Here is a 27,739-nt window from a genome sequence, read left to right as displayed (position 1 = left end):
CTACGCGGTAACATGTGAAGAGCCATATTTGAACCAGAAACCAGCTTCAGAGGAGAATGATCGCAGAGCATTGATACTAGATCTTAATGGTGTGTTGTTGTGCCATTTTAGGGAAGGTGAATACATTCCAAGGTATACAACACGGATGAAAGAGGTAACATATGCCCCTAGAGAGCGAGTATTTGTCCATGAGGGAGCCTCTGTATTTTTGCTATGGTGCATGGAGAACTTCACTGTGTCTATATGGAGTTGTGCGAGGTCAAAGAATGTAAGCAGGCTGCTAAGGGCACCATTTCCACAGTCTGCAAGCAAATTAGCAGGCCAAATTTTGTCCCAGCAACATTGTCAAAGACAGGACAACGCAAAAGTTCCTGGAACAAAAAAGTTGATTTTTTATAAGTGCCTGTCTGATTTCTGAGCCACTACAAGCAGCGATTCGAACACTTTAATAGTCGATGATTCAGCTTACAAGTGTTTCAAAAACCCACGTCACTGTTGTTTAATAATTCCAAAGCTTGTAGACATGGAAATGTCAGAAATCGCAGGGCTTCTTAATGATAAGATTCTTAATTGGATTTGGCATTGGCTACTTGCAGAGAACTATCCAGAGCATGCAATCGCCAATCTTATGTGTACACCCTTGGATAGTAAATTTGTGGCTCAATATGTAATCAATACTTCTTTTCACATCTTGCAGCCTTTTCGAGGGGCTTTTGTAAATTTTTATAAATTTTTAGCCCGATATGTAATCATTACAATGAATATACATTCAAAGAATGTGCAGTCTATTAAAGTGTGTATAAACTAACATGTACAATTTATGAAAGAGTGTTGTTTGTTCAAATGAGTCACCTGTTGATTAGTTACAACAGTCACCTATTCTCTCTAGTTAGTCAATATGTTTAGTTAATAGTCACTTGTATGCTAGTTAATAGTTACTTGTTACCAGTGCTAGTTAATAGTCACTTGTATGCTAGTTAATAGTTACCAGTGCTAGTTAACAGTCCCTAGTATGCTAGTTAATAGTCACCTGTACGCTAGCTAGCAGTTACTACTGGCAGTTAACAATCCCTGGTAAGCTAGTTAACAATTAGCAGTATGCTAGTTAACAATCCCCAGTATGGTAGTTAACAGTATACTAGTCTTCTTTTCACTGGGAAAACAAAGAGGCAACTATTCTATTCTCTATAGTTAGTTAGTTAACACTCTCTTGTAGGCTAGCTAGCAGTTACCAGTATGATAGTTAACAGTCACCTGTATGCTAGTTAATAGTTAATAATATGTGTGTTAATAGCCACCTTTCCACTAGCATGCTGTCAACAATACCTATGTTAAACCAGCCTTTTGTTCTCTCTCAAAACAAAGAGGCAGCTATTATGTTCTCTCTAGTCAATTAACAATCACATGTATGCTAGTTATGCTAGTTAACAATCCCTAGTATGCTAGTTAATAGTCTCACATATGTTTGTTAACAATAACCTTTTCAGTAGCATGCTATCAACAGAAGTCACCTATGTTAGTTAACAGTATACTAGTCTTCTCTTCTCTGGGAAAACAAAGAGGCTACTTAGTTAATAGTATACTTGTATGCTAGTTAGTTCTCTAGCTAGGTAGTTGTTAGTCATGTGTATGCTAGTTAACTGTTACATGTATGGTAGTTATAGCAGTCACTTGTATGCTAGTTCACAGTCACCAGTATGCTAGTTAACAGCAATCACCTGTATGCTAGTTAACAGCAGTCACCTGTATGCTAGTTAACAGCATTTTTTCTAGGAAAACAAAGAATGTGCAATCTATTGAACTATGCATTTATTAACACATAGTTTATGAAAAATTTTAGTTTGTTTAAATAAGGTGGTTTATAAAATTCCATGTATTAAAAATAAGTCACATATCAAATGGCATGCTATTATAGATTTCCTCACATTAGGTTTCTGGAGTGATACAGTACAAATTTCATTTTTTGGGGGTATGCTCCATGGGTATCTTAATACAACACACAAGTTGTGATAGTATGTGAACTGGGGGCATATTAGAAAGAAGATTAAAGGAATATGCATCTCTCTTCTTGTAATACAAACCCTTGATAACATATGTTCCTTTAGCAATTTTATTCTGCCATTCATCCACATAATTGTCTTCAGTCTCGTCCTTCTCTGCAATACATTTGATGACGTAAAAGTCAATTGCCTCTATATTGGTTGCAGCATCTGGTTGTACTGCAAAAGTGTCACCAATTTGTCGTGCATTGCTCAACACATCATGATGTCCCTCATATAGCACTTCATCATATGCATCTTTGTCATCAGGAAGGGGTTTGGAATCAGGCAAGGGTTGCAAAATATGATGATCCCAGGAAGGAACATGTGCTTCATTGACACATCTATTCCAAAAACGACCATGCATATGTGCATCACAAAAGCAAGCAAAATGTCTGATGGTGGCAAGTCCTGTAGTAGAATCCCATGGGTTATGAGCACGAATGGCATGCATAGAGCATGACTTTGGGATAGGTTCACAATTCTATTTTACCTCCCTATTTACATCTCCTACTTTGACCTTCCAAAAAACATGGACACAATTTCTCTGTTTTGAAGAATAGCAAGCTTCAGCACCCTCTAATAGGTTGTCCCTACAGTAAGTGACTACATCATTAGCACACTTTAAGGTAGCACTGTCTAGCTTTAATTGTTCATGTGTCAATGTTCTCTTCACCACAGCTCCTGCTCCATCATGTTCTCCCTTGCCATGTCTTGATGCTGAAAAGTAGGGATTTCATTAACGTCTTCACAATTTCGTGATCACGTTAACAAAACCTATTGTTAACATATTAAAACTTGTGATCACATTGTATATTTACATCACCTAAGCAATGACCTGCCAGAACCCACTAGTCCCGTAACACCTCCGGGCCTTTAGCTTTCCCGACGGGCCTGCCGGGATTTCAGATATCCCCGCGGGCCCACCGAAAAAACTAAAGAAACCCGGCAGGGTTCTGTTCTGTATATAAACACTGCCCGACACCCATCGTGGAACTTTTGGGGAGATAGTCCTTGTTTTAGAGGCGTGATATCTCTCCTCAAAGTACTTGTAGAGCTCTTGAGTTGCTAGAAGTGTCCTCTTGGAAAGAACATCCTTATCTTAGGGGCTGTCATCTTTCCTAGTAGGCACTCCTAAGGCTATTGAGCCACTTGTCCTTAGTTCTTTGAATTAGGGGCAGGGTGTCGTAGCTAATACTTGCGGAGATTTAGGGACAAATTTGGAGTCATTCAGCTTTGCATTTGAGCTACGTAGGTAATCTACCTCATTCTGCTTTGTGAATGGTTGGATGGAGCCAAGAGTCCTGCTTAGGGGCTTGTATTGGTTCTTGATACTTGATATAGTTTAGAGTAGACAAGGGTCTATTGTCCTATACTAGAGTATTGGGCAAGCATAGATCTTTGATTTTCTTTGTGAATGTAAGAGAAGGTCTATTGTCCTATACTAAAGTATTGGGCAAGCATAGATCATTGATTGTGTAAAGTATCCTTAATTGGGTACAAAAGGCATCCTTCATTGGGGGTGCAATGTGCATGATAGTTTCGAAGTAGTTTTGTAGTAAGACCTTGCAAGATAGTTTGAAGTAGTTTTGTGTTATGTGATGATCTTTTGTATTTGTCAAGATAGTTTCGAAGTACTTTGTCTGCTAATGTATGTTTTGTAATACGTGAGTGACTTTGTTGTTTTTTCATTTGTGTATTCATTGTTATATGCTTGGTTGAATAGGTTATTTGTTCAGATGGAGGACAATGTTGGATCCAGTGATACCTCCAATAGAGTCCAAATTTCAAATAGCAGGAAAAAAAAGGCACCTGGGATAGAGTGGCAATATGCAATTAACATTGGTGATCGATTCATAGATTGGGAGTGTAAGCTATGCCATGCAGTAAAATTAGGTGGGGCGCCTCGATTAAGAGAACACTTTTTAGGCGGACCGAAGAAAAAGTCATGTATCCACCCCTCTGCACCTGTAGTGGCCAAATGCATAAGAGAAGAAATTCAAAAGAAAGATTCAAGAAAACATGACACTCCTACCGTTAATGTATCAAGGCAGCAAGAACACTGTTGTTCTAATCATCAAACTCCCGCTACATCGCCTACTTGTACCCCGTCGATGGCAATGTGCAACCAGAAAGTAATTTACCCAGTGCATCTTCCTGCAAGCAAAACTTTGATGTAGGAAATATACCCATGCGTCAAACTTCATTGCAAGAAAGCCTACGTCAAGGTCGACTCGATGATGCACAACTTGCCCTTGTTGTTGCTGAAGCGATTTACTTTTGTGGGAGTGCTATGATGATGGTGGACAGTGAGCATTGGAAGAGAGCATGGAAGAAAATTGGTGAGTTTGGACCAGGGTTTTCACCGCCTACGTACCATGCTATGCGAAATGATCTATTAGAGAAATGTTATGCACAAGTAAAAGAACGTGTACAAAGAATAATTCTTAGCAATATAGAGCTTTCTGGATGTAGTATAGTAAGTGATGGATGGTCTAATGTACAAAGAAAACCATTAATTAATATAATGGTTATTTCACCTAGAGGTGAGACTTTCATCCGTGTCGTGGATTCAGCTGGTTCAATTAAAACTGGGGCTTACATTGCTCGTCATTAGCTTTGTGATAGAGGAAGTGGGTGCCAAAAATGTAGTCCAAGTCGTCATGGACAATGCAAAAAATTACAAAAATGCATCCAAAATCCTACAGCGATAATATCCACATGTTTTTCCGGTAGGCTGTAATACTCATAGTTTGAATCTTGTATTAAAAGATTGGTATAAAAGTGATGATACCAAATGGTTTGCCTCAATCGTCGACACTGCTCGCCAGCTTGTGAGATTCATGCTCAAGAGACAGAGAGTGTTAGATATTTTTCGACCTCGCATGTTAGTTATGTTAAAGCTTCCAGCGAAGACAAGGTTTTGAACTCACTTTTACACTTTTGAGTCTCTTCTTAGAAATAAAGATGCAGTTTGCGAAACATTTACATGCATGGCATTTCATGACTAGGAGAACACTCAACTTGAAAAAGTGAAAGAGAAAATCACAGTCTTGAAGGCAGCGCTTACGAGAAGAAGTTGGTGGAACAGTGTGATGGATGCATACCATGTAATGATGCCTGTTATGTATGCCGTACGAAGTCTTGATCAAAGGGCGCCTAATCTCGGGAAAGCATGGATGCAATGGTGGACTGTCCAGCGGAGTTTGGAGTGCCCTGAGAAATTAGAGCATTCAGTGGTGGACAAGCAATGGCGTGTACCATTCTCTAGTAGACAAAGAAAAGTTCTATTGAAGTACTTTCATGCTAGATGGATTGGAGCGCATTCACCACTACACAGTGCTGCTTACATGTTAGATCCTGAATATTGGAATATAGATTTGATGTCCAACGTTGAGGTGGTGCAAGATTTTTATAAAGTGGTAAACACTTTCTATAATAATGTTGATGATCGTGTAAAGTGCATAAAGGAGATGATCGTGTAAAGTGCATAAAGGAGATGACCTCATTTCGATTGAAAGAGGGTTTATTTTCCAAGTCCCTTGTTCAACAAATGGCTAAAGAGCAACCTGCATGGAAGTGGTGGGGATGATGAATGGTGGTGAGCATTATGCTTTATTGCGCAACCTTGCGATGAAGGTTCTAAGTCAGTGCTCTTCAAACTCAGGCTCAGAAAGAAACTGGAGCATGTACAAATATATTCACAGTACTATTCACAATCGACTTCTTGCAGATCGAGCAGACAAACTTGTTTACATATATTGCAATGAAAAGATCTTGCGAGACATTGAAAGCAAAGAGTATGAAGAAGATATGCCGCCCAGATGGATGTACAATTGTGATGATGTAGTAGACGAGAACTTTGATGTTGGACGCATGTTGTGCACCACCCTTGAGGTAGAAGACAATTTAGACATTGACTTAGATGAGCTTAATTTAGCAGACGAGAGAGTAAACGGTGAAAGAATTTTGGAGCAAGATACTGACATAGAGGAAGAAGTCATTTCATTAATTTCATAAAAAGTACTTGTACAAATGATCGTATTTGGAGAAATTATCAATACAAAAGTAGGATTTGTCTTTCTTAGCTTTCATCTTGAAATAAATTACGAATTGCACTAGGAGTTGCATCTAAAGTTCCTGGTGGTTTATATTCGCTAGCCATGCCGAACACTGTATAAATACCTTGATTTATTTTGGGACACTACACAATGCACATGTGGAAGTATTTTGCATTTACCTCACTAAGCATATTAAGTGGTAGTAGTGTCCACAGGGTAGTATATACTGGCCGCTCCACCCATCGAATACTTTGTAACATACAGGACATTGGGGGGTGAAGGAACTAGTAGCCTCAGCAGAAACTCCCACAAGATCAGGATGTATCAAAAAATGAGAGAGGTGGTTTCCTTGGCGCACAAGAGCAATACGTGAAGAGATGCTCTGTACATCTTGGCTGATCTTTGTGAGCTGCTCTTGAATCCCTCTATTGGCCGGGGGTGGAGTTGACGCTTGAGATAATCGCTCAGCTTCTTTCTCCTTCTCTGCTAGCTGTGCCCCTAAGCTTTCTTTGACCTTGTTTAACTCCAATCCAGCGCCCTCCACCATGAGAGCAAGTTCTTCCCTTGTGAATGTCACTGTCTCTTCACGTATGTCGTGGGTGTTGACAGCGGCCTCTCTGGAGGCGAAGTCCACTGGAGTTTCTAGGATAAATTGTGCATATAGCATCTTAGCAAAATAGAGTGGAGCATCGGCGTTATGGAGAGGACGACCGTAGACCTCCAAGAAAATGCGCTCGACATTAGTTTTGATATCATTGTGAGTGCAACGTGAAATCTTCCATCTTCCCTTCTTAATCTCGCCATCTGGACATGGCCATATTTCCTTTATCATCTCTGTGGGGGGTTACGCGTTTTCCAAGCATGAAGCAAAAACCACTCGTGGACACGCATGTGTCATAACAACCAGCCCAGTCAGAATCTGAAAAAACATGTAAATCTGGCGGCAATGATCCCCCCTTGGGATAAAACAACCCAAGATGCCGAGTACCACTCAAATAGCGAAAGATACGCTTCACTGCCTGCCAATGCTTAATGCCTGGGCTATGCATAAATCTGCTCACCTGTGAGACTGCAAACTGAATGTCTGGCCTCGTAATGCATACATAAATGAGGCAACCAACAGCTGTCTGATAGAGTGTGACATCAAAGTGATCTCCAGCATCATGAAGACTCAACTTCAAACCTGTCTCCATTGGAGTAGCAATAGGCTTGCAGTCTTCAAGGCCAAATCTCCGCAACAATGTTTCAATATACTTTGTCTGACACAAAGCAATACCTCCATCACACTGCTTAAATTGTATCCCCAAATAATGATGCAAATGCCCCAAATCTGACATCTCAAAAGAGGCATTCAAATCAGCCTTAAAATCAGCAATATGACTCTCATTTGGTCCTGTGAGCAGCATGTCATCGACATAGAGAGCAATGATTAGATGTACACCATCCACACGTTTAACATACAAAGTGCTTTCTGTTGGACTATTCTGAAACCCATGTGCAGTCAAATATGCATGTATTTTTTCATACCAAGCTCGTGGAGCTTGCTTTAAACCATATAAAGCCTTTTTTAACCTGCACACTTTGTTTTCCTGCCCTCTTTGAACAAAACCACGAGGCTGCGATACATACACCTCCTCATGCAAATCTCCATTTAAGAACGCAGTCTTTATGTCCAGCTGATGTACATTCCAACCATTATGAGCTGCTAATGCACAGATGCTACGAACAGTGGTCATACGACATGTGGGAGCAAAAGTCTCATCAAAATCAATGCCCTTCTCTTGAGCATAACCTTTTGCAACAAGCCTAGCCTTATGGCGATCCACTGTGCCATCAGGCTTACGCTTCAATTTGTATACCCACTTAGTGCCAATGGCCTTCTTGCCAGGGGGCAAGTCACATAAAGACCATGTACTATTCTTCATAATAGCATCGTATTCTGCTTGCATAGCAGCCATCCAATTTTCTGAACTTTGTGCCTCATCAAATGAAACAGGCTCACTTTCATCGCACATACTAGAAACAGCCAATGCATAACAATCTGACGCATAAGAGGCACCATGAGAGCCAGAACGAGTGCGACTAGACAAAGGGGCATCCAACTTGCTGTCACGCAAAGTCTGCACCAGCCATCTAGGCATGTTCCTAGAGCCCTCAATCTCTTGTCTCTCATCCTCAAGTGCATCATGCACATCTGCATCAGATATAGTCTGATCTGTGCCATCATTTAAAACCTGCATAGGCTGAAAAACTGCCTCATGAGGTATTGCACTTGACTGTGCACCACTGAAAAGAGGCAACAATGTATCATAGACATCACGTGAGCTGATATCTGTCTCCTTAGTACATGAAACCAAGGGCTGAACTGCATCTTCCACAAATACAACATCACGGCTAACCAAAATGCGCTTTGTCTGTGGATGATACAAACGATAGCCTTTGCTCTCAGCACTATATCCAACAAAAATACATTTGACAGCTTTGTCATCCAATTTTCTGCGATGTTGCACAGGCACTAATGCATATGCCAGGCAACCAAAAACACGTAAATGGCCAACAGATGGCTTGCGGCTATGCCAAGCCTCATATGGAGTGACAACCTGTAATGCTTTGGTGGGACACCTGTTTAGTACATAAGTGGCACACATGACAGCCTCAAGCCAAAAACCATGTGGTAGACTTTGACTCTTAACCATACATCTTGCCATTTCCATGAGAGACCTGTTTTTTCTCTCAGCCACACCATTTTGCTGTGGTGTATACGGCACTGTACATTGGTGTTTTATCCCACGCTCAGCCAGAAATGCATTAAATTCTGAAGACATATACTCCCCCCCTCGATCTGAACGGAGGGTGCCCATCTTACTTTCTGACACATTTTCAGCCATAACCAAAAACTGTTTGAAGCACAAAAACACTTCGGACTTTGCCTTCAAAGGATATACCCATGCATGCCTGGTAAAATCATCAATGAAAGTCACGAAGTAAAGGTAGTTTCCAAATGATGGAGTTTGCATGGGACCACAAACATCACTGTGAACAAGCTGCAATCTGCGTTCAGCTCTCACTGATCCATCTTTGGGAAAGGAAGCACGCTGCATTTTACCCAATATGCAGCCCTCACAAACATGCTTGACAGGTGCCTCAAGCTTAGGCAAAGAAGACACCATTTCAGATTTCTGCAGGCGCAGCAGACTTGCAAAATTCAGATGACCAAAACGTGCATGCCACAGTTTTGCATTTGAAATAGCCTGCGTATCCATAATAGCACATGCTGAATCCTCTACACATTTGCCATCCATATTGAGCTTATACAGCCCTCGACATAGTGAACCAGATGCTACAATGATGTCACCACAAGAGAGATCATGAACAGTGCATCTGTCATCCACAAATTTTACAACCAAACCTGTTTTGGCAAATGCGGAGACTGACAGCAGATTCTTTTTGATCCCTGGCACATACAATGCATCAAAAAGTGTAAAGGTGTTGCAATTTGCAACATTCAGCACAATCTGTCCAACTCCTTTAACGGGATAAGAGGAGTTATTGGCACAAGTGACAGTATTCCCTGTGGGAGCAGACTCAAGGAAAGTGAATAAACTGCGCTGCGAGGTGATATGCTTAGTGGCACCACTGTCAAAGTACCATACATCTGAATCTACTGCAGACATACATGTGTCATGCAAAGATGGGTCATAACTGCACTGCGCATTGAATGCCCATTCTGTATCTAGCACAACATTAGCAGATTCATTGTTAGAAGGAGAGGCATCTGCAACAGCCATACCAGCCTCTTTCTTCTTAGCCTCTTTCGCAGCCAGCTTAGGACACGCTTTGATGACATGATCATTTCCCTTACAGTACTTGCAAAATGTCTTCTGTTTGTCACCCTTCTTCTCATCTTTGTCTTCCTTCTTTGGTTGCGCAGCATTTGCAGATTTCTGCTTACTAGAAGAAAAGCCAGCTTTACCTTTCCCGCTTCTCTGACTAGCAACGAAAGCTTGATCTGCGACACGCATAATATTCCTGTTTTGCCTTGACTGGTCTTCTTGCAGCAAAACAGAAACTAACTCCTCAAATGATAAGGCATTGGGATTGCCTTTCATCATCAAGCGAAGAGTGGAAGCAAAACCCTGATAAGAATCTGGTAGACCATTCAAAACAGTCTGCACAAGTGAACTGTCTGACAGGATTTCATCTGCAGAAATGAGCTGCTCTTTGAAATCCTTGATCTTTGTCAAAAAGCTATCCATAGAATCACCTTCGTTCATATGCTCACTCTCTAACTGTTTTCGGAGGTAAGCAACACGAGCCTCATTTCTTGCCTGATACAATGTGGCAAGTACATCCCAAGCATCCTTAGAAGTCCTGCAGGAGCGAATATGTGGGATAATGGTACGTTTGACAGACAGCGCAATCAAGGCATGAGCCTGCGCATCTCTACCATCCCAACGAATCTGCTCTGCTGAAAGTGGTGGTTCTCGAACAGCTGCTACAGCACTTGTGCCTGCACCATCATCTACAGTACCTGTTTCTGATGTGTTTGCAGCATTCCCAGCCACAATAGGACGTGCATCAATACCCTGCACAATGTTCCATAACCCCTTTGCTACCAATACATGTCGCATCATATATGCCCACAATGGATAGTTGGTGCCATCCAACTTATCCTCAGCAGCCAACATGCGGAATACATCATTGTTGTCAGCCATGGCCAATGACTGTACTACTAGATGTAAATGCTGTCTGTAAGAGGTAAACCTGTATAAAATCGACCTGTGCTATGTAGCACAGCCCAAAACAGACGAATGGGCACCTGTCCTGCAGATTTTAATCTTGACAGAAAATCTGCACAGTAGGACGATTTTGCCTGCGCAGTACTTGGAATGCAAAAACGGAGGGCGAAATGACTTCAGATCAAAATTCTGAAACGACCAAGCCCTACGGGCTTTCCCACGGCATATACTAACCTGCAGACGCTCGTGAAACCTCGTCGCAATCGGAGGAGATGAAGCGGCAGGTGCCGGTGATGCTGCCCGAGAGGAGGAAGCCTGCTCTGATACCAATTGTTGGAATTAGGGTTGCAGGAATGCACACACAACTTCAAGAAGATGAGGAAGCTTGAGCACAACACAGTAGTGTATTATGAGTGCCAAAAATGAAAGATAACAAGCCCTAGAAGATAATGGGCGTATATACAATGCACGGGGGAAAAAACCTCCTAGTGAGGGAAAAAGTGCCCCGGCGGTCCTAAGTGTGTTCACACACATCACTACTATAATATGGTACTAACAGCTTCGCGGGCTGTCAGGCCATGTGCAAGGGCCTTCATTCGCTCATATGCCTTCTTGGCTAACTCTTGATGCTCGTTTGCTTGCGCCTCTGCCATATCTGCATGAACATAAATGACTTTAGGATTTTAATGAACTGTAAAGATCAACGTAAGATAAATTGACCATTACCCTCAAAAACTTAAAGTTTAACACCACGAGAGGAGATATGTATTGCAAAGACTCAATGAGAAATATCCACTTGACTCCAAAAATACTTTAAACAATGCGCGCACATCAAATTTTGAAGAGAAAACATAAACTTAAACACCACAAGAGGAGAGAGATATTGCAAAGACAATGAGATAATATTTCAAATGATGGACACATCAAATTTTGAAGAGAGAAACAAAGTGCCATTCCTGAAACTTAATCTCCTGATACTGTATCATTACAAAATTGGGATGAATGACACCGATAGCTCTACAAGAGGACGTTGTGCCCTCGTTGGGTCAGTATTTAATGATCTAAAAAATTCAACTACTTGCAAAATTGATTTTTGCTCATCACGATTAGGCAGAAACATCCAATTTTTGACTCTATAAATAATAGTATCCATGGTAACTTTGTCATAGGAACTATTATCCATCCACAACTCTTGTACTTTCTGCCAAAAGTCATATAAAGTTTGTAATAAATATCCCAAGGCAAAAACATCAGATGCAGGAGTGTATGCATCTGCCAAAAACGGATCATAAAGCTCCGGGGCTATCCACGGCCGTTTATTTTGCTCTCTGTCTGCGTAGGAGACCGCCTGTGCCACCTTCTCAGGGTTCTTGTCTGCTTCAAATACAAAATTGAGAGACACCCGTTTTTTGGGTGCTCTCAGCAGTAACCCCCAATCGATAATACCTATGTGTGGCTTCAACTCTTTTGTGAAATCCAACACTACATTGAATGGATGTAGGTCGGTATGTACAATTCCTGCTAGATGTGCTGCCGCTAGGCCTTCCACCAGGGCATGCATAATATGTGGCATGGTTATTACTATTTGTTTTATTTTAGAAAGTTCTAGATGACTTAAAGAAATATTATCGGGCGGGGGTTGTCTCTATCCTCGATCTAAATGGAAAATTGCTCTGGTGAACTCACTGAATCTGAAGGGAACCTTCAAAAGAGTATCACCAAGCGAGCCGCCATTATAGTACGAGAAAATAGTGATCCAAGGAGATTCTTTTGTGAAGGCAATACACTTGACAATCGATGGGTGTAGAACCTGCATGCCCTGCTCTGCCTGGAAGCTCTCGAACTTGGCGTTGCCTTCTCCTTTGTAGTGCTTTTCGCAAAAAGTAATGTGCTCCGACAAAAATGATATACCTTTAATTGTATACTCTTTTACTGTGCCAAAAACACCAGAGCCTATTGTTCGCCCTTCGAACAGAGCCTCGTGCGGGATGCCAATGAGGTGTGTGCACATAGAATTGTAGATGGTACGATTAATGACACCTGTACCACTTGCATCTGCCTGGCTAGACATTGCAGCGACGTCCTGGGCAATGCACACTCTTTTGGGGAGGGACTCTGCATCCAACGCCTTCATGCGCTTGCTCTTGGCTCTTTGCTTGCTCCATACAATGTCCCATAACTGTAGACGTTGCATATTAGCTTCAGGCACGGCAGCATCTCTAAGATCACTGCATGCTACACGCATGCTCCCCAAAATGGTTCGTATTATATGTTGATGGTTGAAATCTGCTATCTTCTGTCTATCAAGCAACTCAGCGTTGCCTCCGCTTCGAAGCCGACGCTGTGCATTTTTCCATATCTGGTCTATTAGATCTCGCATGAGTATCTCAGACTCAATGATCTTTTTGACGACATCATCAGCACATTGTGACACTGTGATGCGAATTGCTCGTAGAATGATTTTACGCTCTTCAGGGGAAAGCATGTTGGTCGTCTTCGTAAATCTAGCAAATATCACTAAACACAAAAAAACAGAATATCAAACATTACTGAAATCAACATCAAGCAAACGTGAGAGAACAGCAACAAGTGTATCATTACTTATCAATGTTCAAACAAAAACGGAATATCAAATAATTTTAATGAACTCAACATCATCCAATACATCATCAAACGTGAGAGAACAGCAACAAGTGTATCATTACTTATCAATGATCAAACAAAAACGGAATATCAAACAATATTACTGAACTCAACATCATGCAATACATTATCGAACGTGAGACAACCGTAACAAGTGCATTATTACTTATTAAGTGTATACATTATCGAACGAGAGAGAGAGAGAGAGAGAGAGAGGGGGAGGAAGAGAGAGAGGTGTGACAGATAGAGAGAGGGGAAACATTAGATGACATTTTTAATAGTTTTGTGAGTTCCTAAAGAGAGGAAAATAATGTTTTGTAATCCTAAAGCACTCCTCATCTACACACCTATCGTGATAGAGAGAGAGATGTGAAGTGTATCATGAGAGAGAGAGAGAGAGAGAGAGAGAGAGAGAGAGAGAGAGAGAATTGTGAAGTGTATCATGAGAGAGAGAGAGAGAGAGAGAGAGAGAGAGGAGAGGAAGAGAGAGTTGTGACAAATAGAGAGAAGAAACATTAGATGACATTTTTAATGTTTTTGTGAGTTCCTAAAGAGGAAAATAATGTACTGTTTTAATTTTTAAGTAAATAGAGGGCGAAAAAAGAAATTATTAGGAATTATGTATATTTTAAGAGAAAAAAAAAAGAAATCCTTATCTACACATCTATCGTGTTGTGAAGTGTATCATGAGAGAGAAAGAGTTGTGAAGTGTATCATGAGAGAGAGAGAAGGGGGTAGGAAGAGAGAGAGATATTCTTTTTTTCGAGTTACGAATCACGATATTATAAAATAAAACGTTTAGACAATATGATGTAAACTTTGATCCATGAAATACTCATGCCGCGTTAGCAACCAAGTATCGCATGGATCAAACACAATAAAAACAATACAAGTCAAATCAAACAAATTTACGACATTTTTTCGACAGCGTTAACGATCAAATGCCGCAATATGCAAAAAACAATTTATGCACTAGCGGACGACACCAACTTGCCGCGTTAACGACAAAATGCCACCCGATTCTATGGGAATACGAATAGGATACGAACATACACTGGTTATCGACCATATGCCCGCATTTGACAAAGGGAAGGGAAGGGAAGGTGACATTGCCATAACGATACTATGCTTGCCGTGTTACCGACTAGTACTGCTACGAATGAAATCCTACAATTAGTAAAAGTGAGCTTTACAATCCAATCAAGTGACTTGGTAACAATACAAAAATGTAGCATGTACCATCTTCTTCCATGAACATTGCAATCATAATATAAAATTTACCTTCTTCCATCACTACTGGAAATGCACCTCTGTTGTCCTCAACAATCAACCCTGTAATCTTGCCTCTAATGTCCACGTTTGGGGGGGGGAGAGAGAGAGAGAGAGAGAGAGAGAGAGAGAGAGAGAGAGAGAGGAAGAATGAGATAGGGCGTTCTCCAAAACATTTATGTGTATCAACAAATCAGCCCTTCCATCACTACTTCTTCCATCTCACTACTGAAAATGCACCTCTGTTGTCCTTAACAATGGCAGCCCTGTAATCTTGCCTGTAATGTCCACATTTGATGGGGAGAGAGAGAGAGAGAGAGAGAGAGAGAGAGAGAGAGAGAGAGAGAGAGAGAGAGAGAGAACTTTCTTGTAGGTGTTTGTTTACAGAGAGGAAGAGTGGGAGGGAAGATGTGGGAGTAACTGTTGAGGGTTCTTTTTTAAATTGTATTAAAAAATATCTCGTTTATTAAAAAAAACTTTTTTTCAAAAGGCACCTTGTTAAATAAATAGAAAGGCAAATAGCAAATGCTAGCAAGCAAGCAATGTCCATGGACATGCTATTTGGTAAACATTAACATGCTTACACCCAAAAATATAAATATTTATTAATACATTTTTTGCAACAAGGAATATCTTTATTTTTTGAACCCAGATTATTTTTAGGTTTGTATGGTCGAGACACTTACAATGAGAGCTTTGGGCTCCTTGGAATTTACAATCTAAGATTACGAAAGATTACGGATCAGCTTCATGTACATGTAATGTTTATAGAGTATGAAAAACCTAATAAGTTATATTTGGGGTGCATAGGCACTGGACATGACATAATTTTTAGATTTGTTGTCTATAAGCTTGTTCAAACGCCATTTGTCTCAAATATTGATCCACTGAATGAGTTTTGTAAGTTTTTATGTTTTTCCTTTTGTTTTTCTTTGAAAATTATATCTTACAATAGCTAATGTTATTATCTTAAATATATTTTTTGGGTAGATGGAGGCGAAGAGTATAGACTTCCAAGAAGAGATAATCAAATCACCTAAAGATTTTTTTTAAAGCTTTGCTTAGGTATTTTAAGATTGTCACCCTACTATATTGGGTTGGAATGCTAGATGTATATTTATGCCAAGTTTGGTGCTTTATACAAAGAAAAGTAAGTGCTTTAGGAGCTCCTACATGGACATACATGGCAAGCATGGTGTGTTCATATATATAGGTCGCCAAGTTGAGGACCATGAGACCCAAAATGGACTTCAAATATAAGGCTTATATCTACTCACCCCCACCAGGACGAGTCTGTGTATACTCTTGCTTGTCAGGGTCTGTGTATACTCTTGCTTGTCAGGGACCGGGTCATGCCACTAGTTTCAATTGGCTGGCCTTTTTTTTGGCAGGCATTTCTTGGCAATCAAAATCATTGCTTGGCAAGTGTTGCCCCCATATCTTTCTCTACACTCCACCAAAAAAAAACCCATTTGAGTTGTGCTCCCGCGGCCGTCACCTGGCACCCACTATCTTCACCCTTCCCTTCGCACTACGCTCTTGTTAAGGTTATTATAACCTTTTTAATAGTAAACTAGAACTTACTTTACCTTTCCATTATAGTAACCTCTTAACGGTTTCAAGCGTTATGATATCCACTTCTTGTGTGTAAGTCCGCCGCCCGCCTGGGCTTGACATAATATAGCGTTGTCTGCTTGTTTCATCGTTTTTTTATCTATGCACTCTGATTAAGCTTACAGTATCGAGTTTCACATGGTATCAAGTTCTAAGAAACCTAGATATGTTTCTGTTGTCTTGAGTCTAAATCCTTGATTAAGTTTTCTTCAATGGCTTCTACTCATTAAGCACCTGTCAATCCCATCCTTGCTCAACTAGCCCCACCAGTTACAAGCACAAGCACAACCCACTATGCCCCCCACCCGCACTTACAACATATATTGGTAAGCTAGCTGGCCCGAATCACCTGGTCTAGAGGGTACACATGGAGATCTTGCTCCAGTGTGCAGATCTATGGCCTCTTGTCCACGGGAACTGAGGCTAATCCTGGCAGTGCTGCTGCTGCAGCACAAGTCAGATGGCAGTAACAGGATGTTTCTACCCGGATGGAGACCATACTTCATCTTGGTGATGACCGCCGCCAATTCCCACTAGTGCCACCTCTCAGCTGTTTGGCACTACTGCACTCTACATGTGAGCATACTAGTCTTGTCTCACAGCCGTCACCTTAGTCAAACGCCTTACTAAACTCACAATGTCGGAGGGGAAATCTGCCTCTTAGTTCAGCCAATGCTAGCCCACCAGGGAAAAATAGTTACGAGATTAACAATAACTTTATCCATGTTAATTCAATTGTCACCCGATACATCAACGGTTATGAGTGCCCATAACAACCCTCATCAGTACTAACCATGGGGTCTTAAACACCCTTGTTAGGTGATATTAGTGGATTGCATAGATCTAAATCAGGATGCCTTTTATGGGCCGTCAGATGAAGTAAACTCAGTCTTGTAAACTCGGCCCAGTAAACTATGCCGAGTAAACTATAAATAAACTGGGAAAGTCTACTTCCTAGTTTATTTTGTAGTTTACTAAGCGGGCATAGTTCACTTCCTAGTTTACTCAGCAAATCATAGTTTACTTCGTAGTTTACGTCATGGGGTGAATGTGAATTTGGCTTTGAGACTTAGAAAAAATTGGAACAAGATATTATGTGCAAAAGAGGATTTGAACTCGAGACCTTGGGTCTCCAATGGGAACATCTTACCACTACACTATACCTTCGAGCAATGGAACCATATGATTTCAAGCCACTATATTACTTTGACGTAGTTGACTTGTCTGAGTTTACTTGGCCGCGTTTACTAGGCCGAGTTTACTTTCAAGATGGATGGTCAAGATTCGTGCGTGAATCTTCAGTGCATGGTGGCGGTGGACCTTAATTAACAGGGATTTTTAAGACCTCGTGGTCTATAGTGGCATGCACAACACAACTACCAGTACATCAATTAGATCAACCAATACAGCAGGTATATCAAGTAAATGAGCCAAGATGTTGATTAAATCAAACATTATCACATGTAGGCACATCAAAAGCGAACAGCTATAGTACAAGGCATCGTACATGGCGGGCATTGTATAGTCATGCAAAATGTATTTCAAATAAACCAACGTTTGATTAGAATGCACCAACAATACCAAACATAGAAAAAGATAGAGGAGGCATGTTTTGATGCTAAATAAAAGAACCAACCACTCACTATCTACTAGGGTCACCTTCTTGTGGGGCGATAGTCATGTCATCCTTGACATACTTCTCACTCAATCTATTCCACGGTGGAGTCTCTCCTCTAGTGTGCATGCTTTCGCCACTTGCCTCTAGTCTGCATGCTTTCACAACTTGGGAAGTTTAGCATAACAAAGTCTGATACACCCACTTCATCTTTTTCCCCATCTTCATGTATTCCTTTATTGAAGCTGCAATGGACAAGAAGAACTCACAAATCTTGGCATAGACATCGTTCTTCTTGCCCATACAAAAATCATGCCCCATCTCAATATAGTCTCCCATCAACCCTGTCATCATGGCCTTGTTTCTAGATTTCTATGCCCCCGATAGGTCTATTTACACCTGAGTTCATGCCCCATCTCAATATCAACCCTGTCATGGCCCTATTTCTAGATTTCTGTGCCCCAGATAGATCTATTTACACCTGAGTTCATACAAAAAAGGCATGAGCCTACAAATATGAACCTAAACACATGAACCTGCATGAGCCGTGAGCCTCAGCATGTCAGCTCTATGAACCTACACACGTAAACTTACAAACAGACGTGAGCCTTCAGGCGTGTGCTATGAGCTATGAGCCATGAGTCTAGATACATGATCCGTGGGCCATGAGCACACGTGAACTTGCAGACATGAGCTTACATGCATGAGCCGTGAGCCATGAGCTGTGAGCTTAGCACCCAAAAAATACCTTGTCTAAAACCATTCTAAAACCTAATCCAAAAGCACTCAAGATCTTTGATGTGAACTCGATCAAGACTAATTGTTGGGAACAATAATACAATCAATTGCAGTACATCAAACCAGACCTCCTCAAACCCACCTAGCCTTGATCCCAACAAACAAACGACTAGCACCTAATAAAGTGCTCCCCAATTATGAAGGCTAGATACCTGCGGCCCACTGAGGAGCTTTGGGAAGAAATGAGCCAGTGAAACATGGACTTGAGTGGAGGAATAGTGGAACACCTAGAAAAGGGAGCCATCTACAGTCCTCTAATCTTTGAATTTACCAAAACAACAAGCTCTATGAACGTCTTAAATTTTATGAAGAATGCATTCAACCACCCTATTATGGGGAAAGTTCTAGTGAAGGAGTGATGGTAAAACCTGAAACCTCAAGGTTCACTCCAAAGGAAGTGGTTAAACCGTGTCAGCATGCCATAATGTTTGAAACATTTGGTGTTCATCCTAAGCAAAGTTTATCCCAAGTAGACTATGACCAACAAGTAGTCCAACAATCGTAGTTTACGATAATTGAGACATGTCTCTTTTGTTGTACCACTAGGAACAAGTATTTTACAATACACACAACTAAAAAGATGCAGGGGAGAAGGGACCTTGAGCTCTTGCAAGCACACACACACACTCTCACAAACCCTAGAAGAGAACACACAAGGTGAGAGGCTAAAAATTGTTCTTCTTCTTCTTCAACAAAAGAGGTCTACAAAAGAGATAAAGTGACTAACACACATACTAGAGTATATACAAGCAGTCCATAATGTGAACACCCTAAAGTGGAGTGGGTAGGTGTGGATGTAGTCTAACTCTAGAATCTCTGGCGAGGATATGTCAGTGCCATCTACCAACCCTGCCAGTGATGTAAATGTCGAATGGTCACGCAAGCACCTCGAGAGTGTCACCTTATGTTGAGCTTGACATCTCAACACTCCCCCTCAAGCTCAACTCCAACTCATGAACTCTAAGCATATCTTGAAATCTCCGGAGCTTCTCTGCTCCCAAGGCCTTCGTGAAGATGTCAGCGACTTGAGCGTGTGTGCTGACATAGGCCAAGTCGATGTCGCCTACCAAGACTCTCACCCTGATGAAGCGATAGTGTATCTCAATGTGTTTCATCTATGCATGGAAAACTGGGTTCTTGGCCAACTATATACTGCTAAGATTGTCACAATATATGACAACATTTCTCTCCACATGCAACCCCAAATCAGTACAAGTAGCTCGTGTAACCAAGCTACCTCACACATTGCCACCGCAGCTTCTTTGTACTCTGTCTCTGTACTCGATAAGGCGACTGTGGGCTGCTTCTTGCTGCTCCATGTCATAATATATGACAACATTTCTCTCCACATGCAACCCCAAATCAGTACAAGTAGCTCGTGTAACCAAGCTACCTCACACATTGCCACCGCAGCTTCTTTGTACTCTGTCTCTGTACTCGATAAGGTGACTGTGGGCTGCTTCTTGCTGCTCCATGTCACAACAGCACTCCCCAATGAAAACATAAATCCACTAGTAGATCTCATGTCGTCTGAGATGCTACCTGCCCAATCTGCATCATCTGTGTACCCATATAGCTCCAATGGTACACCTGTTACATAAAACAATGCATAATTAATACTGGCCCTCAAATATCGAGCTATGCATCACACACTTTCAAGATGTGGTTTGCACAAAACCTGCATAAATTGACTCTCTAAGCCAACATTGTAACTCAAATCTGGCCTGCTGATCATGACATAGATCAAACTCCCCACAATCTTCATGTACATACATACATGTACATACATACATGTACATATATACATGTACATACATAGTGGGGTCCTCCAACACATAACCTATATCCGACACTAATTTTGCCATTTTGATCTAATGGCACCAAGATTACAACCAACCATCCCATACTTGGACAACGTGTCTAATACATACTGTCTCTGTGACACAGCCAAATACCATCAGGTGTGCAAATGACCTCAATTCCCAAAAAGTAGCGCAGATCTCCCAATCCTTCATGTAAAACTTCCTTTTAAGAAGACTTTTCACATGCTCAATCTCTTCTTAGTTGTCACCCCTAACAATAAGATCAGCTACATAGATGGTAATGATCACAATACCCTTATCACTTTTGCGCATATACAAAGAGTGATCCATGCCATGCTCGTGGAGCTTGCTTCAGCATGAGCAATGGCATATAAAAATCAATAGTGATAAGATACTCAGTAATCTTGTCATGCCATGCTCGTGGAGCTTGCTTCAGCATGAGCAATGTCATCCCTTGTTTCAACAAAACCTGGTCTTTCAAGACTTTTCATTTCCTTGAACCACTCACCATGACTTGTCATGTGGTTTGAAGCACCTGAATCAACATACCATACATCATTCTTATATACAGCTACATCATTTCCAGACACAGCATCAACTACATGTTGCATAACAAACAACCTCTCATTATCCTCATTATTTCTGCTAGAGGACGCGTCGTTATTTTGCTGCACTTTTCCATTTTACATGTGATTATGTTGTCTGCACATGTCTAGGCTTACCACAATAAAAATAGCCTCGTGTATCATTATGCTACCTTTGCCAATTACTACGGCCTTTTTGACTCCCCCTACCTCTAAACTAGCCTCTTCCACCTGTGTGTTGTTCCTATGATTCATGGGACTATTTGCTGCCTACTACTACTGACCATAATTCTCATTACCTGTTCAGCCACCACCTTGGCTACGTCCACGACCTCTACCTCGTCCTTTACCTGAACTTGTGTAGAAGACATGCTTCTCTGGATTGTTTTTGTTTTATGAAGATTGTTGATCTTCACCCAAATTCTTCTTTTCAATAATCAACATTGACACCAAATTTGTAAAGTTGGGAATGTTTTTCCGAGTTTGAATAGACGTCTTGAATGCCTTGTATTGTGGCTCAAGACCACATAGACATACTTTTACCTTATCATCATCATCAATAGAAACACCAATAGTTGCAAGGGATTCCATGATGCCCTTGATCTTCAAGGCATAACCATTCACACATACATGTTTTTCTTCTCCACAATATGAAGCTCATTCTTCAACTGAATCTTTCGTGCCTTGGTGTTAGTTTCATACAACTTCACCAAGGTGTCCCATGTCTCCTTAGGTGACTTGGAATCATGTATGTGCCCAACCATGGTGTCATGTATGTTAATAGAAATCCAATATATAACTTTCCTTGCTCCTTGATTCCATTCCTTATATTCTTTTATATCTGCAGCAGTTGGATTAATCTCTAGTATCTCTGGTGCCTCCTCATGTTCACCTTCAATGTAGTCCTAATAGTCGTTTCCCATCAAAAAATTTGTCAATCTAAACCTCCAAGCATGGAAGTTGTTCTTGTCAAGCTTCTCTAAAAAAATCTTGTTAATTCCATTATTTGACATCTTGACTGCAACACTCTTGTTTGACCTGCACAAACTGTTGTATTCTTTGTAGCGGTACTATGCTACACCCAAACTATCACAACCAGTGACCTCAACTTGCATACAGCACTTGTAAAACTTCATTGTAGTACACACAGTGTCTGCACAACCAACTCCCTTCTTGAAGTACCAAAAATAGAGTTCTATAGAGAATCGAAACTCACCCGTAGTGCCCGTGAACCCTTGCAAACTAAAAAACTAAGGTCCAAACGTACCCAAAACATGTTTTCGGGGCCTAAAAAATATAGTCCAAAAATAGTCGCCCCTAATCTCCACTCCCATGAAGAAATCTCCTCAATCGGAGTTCGTTTGCTGGTGCCTCCCGAAGAGCTCCCGAAGAGTTCGTTTGCTGGTGCCTCCCGAAGAGCTCCCGACAAAGGTGTAGTAGCCAACACAAAGGGGGGAAGAGTAGATGAAGCTTTTAGCCTCGTACCGCTTCATGTGCTTCTCTTGCTTGCTGCTCAACTCTTAGCATGAACCAAGCCTTGATACCATGAAAAGATACAGAGGAGAAGGGACCTTGAGCTCTTGCAAGTACACATACACACTCTCACAAACCCTATAAGAGAACACATAAGGTCAGAGGCTGAAAATTATTCTTTTGCTAATTTAACAAAACAGGTCTACAAAGGAGATAAATTGACTAACACACATACTAGAGTATATACAAGAAGTCCATAATGTGAAGACACTAAAGTGGAGTGGGTAGGTGTGGACTAGTCAGTGTAGTCCTATTGTTTGTAGAATCTCTGACGAAGATATGTCAGTGCTAGCTACCAAACTTGCAAGCGAGTGATGTAAATGTCAAACCTTCACATAGGTGCCTCGTGAGTGTTAGTTCATGTTGAGCTTGACATCTCAACAACAATAGCAAGTGTACACAACAAAATAATTAGGAGTCCCACTCAACACAGGATAGAAGTGCCTTTACCATGGAACTAAGTTCTAGTTTTTCTCCATTTAGACAAGGAATAGGGAACATAGGGAACAAAGAACCAAGGTCAGGGACTACCTCATCACAAAGAGATCCACAAGGGTATTCACAAATGTGTCCTCATCCCATATAGTGAGCTTGCAAAACCTCAGAGACAAGTTGGTGGAGAACAAGTGTCATTGGAAACTGCATAGCCCAACCCTATAGGGAAAGACATCTTGTACCCTAAAACAGAGGGTTACATGCAATCCATCTCACTACAAGACAATGCTGCCATACACGCGTTTCATACACGCGATAAATTACGAACGCGTGTATGGTCGCGCTTGTATTTGAATAGAATCGGGCGCGTGTATTTTAGCATTTAAGTTCGCGTGTATATTTGCATTTATCAACGCGTGTATAAACGCGTTTATATACACGCATCTATACACGATAATATTCACGGGGTAATACTCGCTATTATACACGGATAAATACACGCTGCTATACACGGATTAATACATGCATGGCAGAGAAAAACTGAAAAAAAACTGAATTCCTTTACAAAATTAAAAACTATTTTCCTTAAACCATCTCATAGTACATTACACTATACATCATTACACAATCCCACTACATGCATTTACAACAATGAAATATATTCAAAAATAAATCATGCATATGAGATGATAGAAATGTCATCAATTTAGAACATACAGTGACGGATTGGTTAGGGTTCGATCTCATCTTCAATAAGATCCATCCTTGCCAAACGATCAACATCAATATCCATTTGATCAATTGGTAAGGCTACGATTAAATTTATTCCACTATTGATATTCTGTACTCCATTGATAATGGTATCGATGTCCTGATCATCCTCATCAACATCACCATCATCCTCAATGGTAGGGTCATTCTCATGATCATGAGAAATGGCATGCTCATCCTCATTATCATGATCATCTCTTATTTCTTGATCATCGATCACAACATCTTCAATGGCATGTTCGACGTCATCTTCATTGCGGCTTGTTACATCCTCCATATGCTCCATATCAGTGAATGTATTATACATCACTTTGGAACGTGGTGCAATAGGGATGACGTACCACCATTTGATGTCATGCACCATTGGTAGATAGATAACCTACTCAAATACACACAGTACAGTAATTAATTAGCATATCAAAAGTCAAGGGGTACGCGAGCTTAGATATATATGTACATGAAACACATTAGTAAAAAAATGCATACCTGCTCACATTGTTGTGGCAATACGAGCCTATCTTTCTTTGTTTGCCAGAACTTTGTAGAGTCAATAGTTACATATCCACTTGCATGGCGTTTTATCGTTGCATCAGGCCCTTTTTCCACCACGTTCATTTGCCATTTGACATCCAAAACATACACAAAGAAGCGACGAAAGTCAAGCCTAAATATGTCTTGGATTATGCCACAATAATCATCCATTTTTCCATTAGCTCCCTCAAAGCTACTAATGACACCGCAATCTTGTGTATTTCTCTTTTCATCAATTCTTTGTGTTCGAAAATGCTTGCCTTCACACCATATAGCATTGAACATAGTGCACTGGACCAAAATAGAAGCAATATTTGTGTAAGCAATGTGAATAAATATTAAAAGCAAATCACTTACAACTAATGCAAAACATTAGTTCTATGTACCTTTGACATGCATCCTCGTGCATACTCCCATTCTTCCGCCGTGATATGCAGCCCCTCGTCGCTCTCTGCTCTCTCCATTTCCTCATGCAACCAATCAACATGGATATCATTCGGAAGTGTTGCTAGATGCTTAGGGTACGCCTTCCGAGAGCCATGTTGCCTCTGAAAGAGAGCTCTTTCTGCTTGTCTTTTTGTCTTTGCATCCTCATATCTTGTAACCCATCTGCTCATCACATCACTATTAAGGATACAAGTGAAATTGAGATCATCAATCAATGTTCTGTCAATTACTTTACTCTGTCCTTTTCCTTGAGGCACAATAGAGGTCATCCTCAAGTCCTCTTCATTGCTCCATAGTCGTGGCAAAGAGCTGTCCACCTGACCAAGAAATTCTGAAATATATACAAGAGACTCTTGTATCAACCAACCCTCGGCCATGCTTCCTTCAGGCCTTGCACTTTGCCTCACAAAGTCTTTTAAGGTCTTCATGAAGCGCTCTAGGAAGAACATCCAACGTGCATGCACAGTACCACATAAAGCAATTTCGTCCACTAAATGCACAATGAGATGTAGTTGACTTGTGAGAATGGTTCGCGGAAAAGTCTCCTCTACCAAACAAACCACCTCCACTGCCATAACACGCGCATCATCCAACGTGGCTGGATCAATTGCTTTGGAACTAACATATCTGAAAAATAAATAAATAGTACGTTATACCTCATGCACGTTCATTTTGCAAGGTATAATGAAGGGTGATCTGAGCATGGGTTTTTACATACCTCACAAGCTCGCCCATCTTATAAATACATTTTTTCAAACTCTTATTCGCACAATGGTCGATGCTAGTAGGTAGTATGAACTGCGCACATAAGAGCACATTTATGGTTTATGGCATTACAAAATTTCATTTCAACGTACGTACAAGACTTGGAAAACACTTACTTGAAGCATCTTGTGCCAATCGTGGGACTTCAACCCATATAGTTGCTCAACGCCTCTTTTCTTAGTGGTTGTAAAGGCTCCCTTCAATGATCTCATGCATCCAGTGGGAGTACGCAAAAATGGTGATGGCCTGCTTTACCTGCTTCTCCTCTTTCTTTGATATAATCCATGGTGCAGGCGGAAGATGAACGTGCCCACCCACCTCTCGTGGCCAAGCTTGACGCATACGTCCTGCGACCCGCAAGTCCTCACGTACGCTAACATTGTCTCGTTTACCAGTAATATGTTCCCAAATACCAGATCCCACATTCTTGAAGATGTGCATGGGATCAAGAAGATGGTTGATCTTAAGATGGGTCCAATATGGCAGCCGGAAAAAAATGGAGTACCTACACAAGGGATTGCTCTATGTGACCTTTAATCCAATTAGAGACTACACAAAACAAGATTGAAAAAACATCACTATACCTGTTCATGCCATCTAGAGGAAGAATAGTTGTAGACTCCCAAATACGCTTCCAATCTTTTGCACGAAGTGTTTGTGGAGGAATGTTACTCTTACTAGCAACATATTTAGGATGATCTGAGGGGAGAAATCGATGATGATTATCGAATATAGTCTTACACAAACCATCACCATACTCATGTACTAACGAAGGGCCACAAACAGGACATGCATGTTTACCCGATGTTTTCAAACCTGTTAAAATATAGGAAAAAGTTAGAATAATAAAGTCAAACCGTCTAATTAATATATATAGCCAATAGTAATAGAGTAGGGAGGTAATTAGAATTCTTACCAGAACAATCGCTGTATCCTGGAAAGTCATGCATTGTCCACATCAACACTGCTTTTAAGTCGAAGTGTCGAGAGGAGGGAGGCCTACTAATGTCCACCACCGCAACACCTCTCCATAGTTCCTCCAACTCATCAATCAGTGGGTCAAGATAAACATCCATATGCTTGACTTTATGTTTCCCTGGAATTAGAAGGAATAACATAAGATGTCCCTTCTTGATCGCCATTGATGGTGGAAGGTTGTAATTCACCAATGGCCACATGCTGTATGCGGTGCTTTTGAAACCAAATGGATTCACTCCATCCATACCCAGGCCAAGTCTCAAGTTTCTGGGCTCTGTTTTAAAGCTGGGCCACTCATCTTCAATATGCTTCCAAGCAGGAGTGTCTGCGGGAATTCTCCACATGCCATCATCCGATCGATGCGAGGAATGCCATGACATGAGCTCTGCTATGGATTTGCACTTGAACATGTGTTTGATGCGAGGAATTATAGGAAAGTGTCGCAAGACTTTACGAGGTACATCAAAACTCTTCATATCTGTTCTGTACCTTGCTTCACCACAAGTGGGACAATGTAGAGCCTCCTTATGCGTCCCACGAAAGAGAATGCAATCATTGACGCATGCATGTATTTTATCATAATCCAGTCCTCCAAGAGATGTCACATAGCGCCTCGCTATGTCTCTTGAGGTGGGTAGTCTATTTTCCTTTGGAAGCATGTTTGATAATAGCCTGCATCCAATATCATCAATTATAATTAGTCTGAAATCCTAAACCTTAAACCACTAATTCAAATTTGTAAGTTAGAATGCTTACTTCAACAATGCGTCAAGACTGGCATTGCTCCATCCATAAACTGTTTGTATATTAAGTAGTTCAAGTGAAGCACGTAAAACTGAGAATGTGCACCCTTCAAACACCGGTGTCGATGAAGCCTTATAAAGATGCTCTTGTTCCATATCATCGTCGTCCATACCTTTGGGATCATCCTTAAAAAGATTCCGCACCATATCATCAAGCACCTCCTCTTCCACAACTTCGTGGGGTGCAGGGCTATTGTCGTCCCTTTCCCACTCATCTCTGACAATAGATCCCGAAGCTCCAGCATCATCTCGTCGACGCTTTACGTGCTCTCGTCGCGCGTAGGGTACCAT

The 27,739-nt window shown here is 41.0% G+C and overlaps 1 protein-coding gene across 1 annotated transcript; it reads right to left on the bottom strand.

Moving 5' to 3' along the window:
* Positions 1 to 27,739, bottom strand: LOC147624504 (uncharacterized). The gene is made up of 5 exons (XM_086819841.1): positions 27,402 to 27,739; positions 26,869 to 27,317; positions 2,663 to 2,759; positions 2,082 to 2,383; positions 1 to 302 (listed from the first exon to the last, which is right to left on the bottom strand). The coding sequence occupies exons 1-5, from the start codon at positions 27,737 to 27,739 to the stop codon at positions 1 to 3; spliced, it is 1,488 nt and encodes a 495-aa protein (XP_086675967.1).

The sequence above is a fragment of the Cibotium barometz genome, chromosome 25, assembly GCF_041138505.1.
Source record: "Cibotium barometz isolate CiBa-2024 chromosome 25, ASM4113850v1, whole genome shotgun sequence".
NCBI classification, from domain to species: domain Eukaryota; kingdom Viridiplantae; phylum Streptophyta; class Polypodiopsida; order Cyatheales; family Cibotiaceae; genus Cibotium; species Cibotium barometz.
Note: the sequence above shows the minus strand (reverse complement) of the source record. Positions and strands in the feature narration are given on the sequence as shown.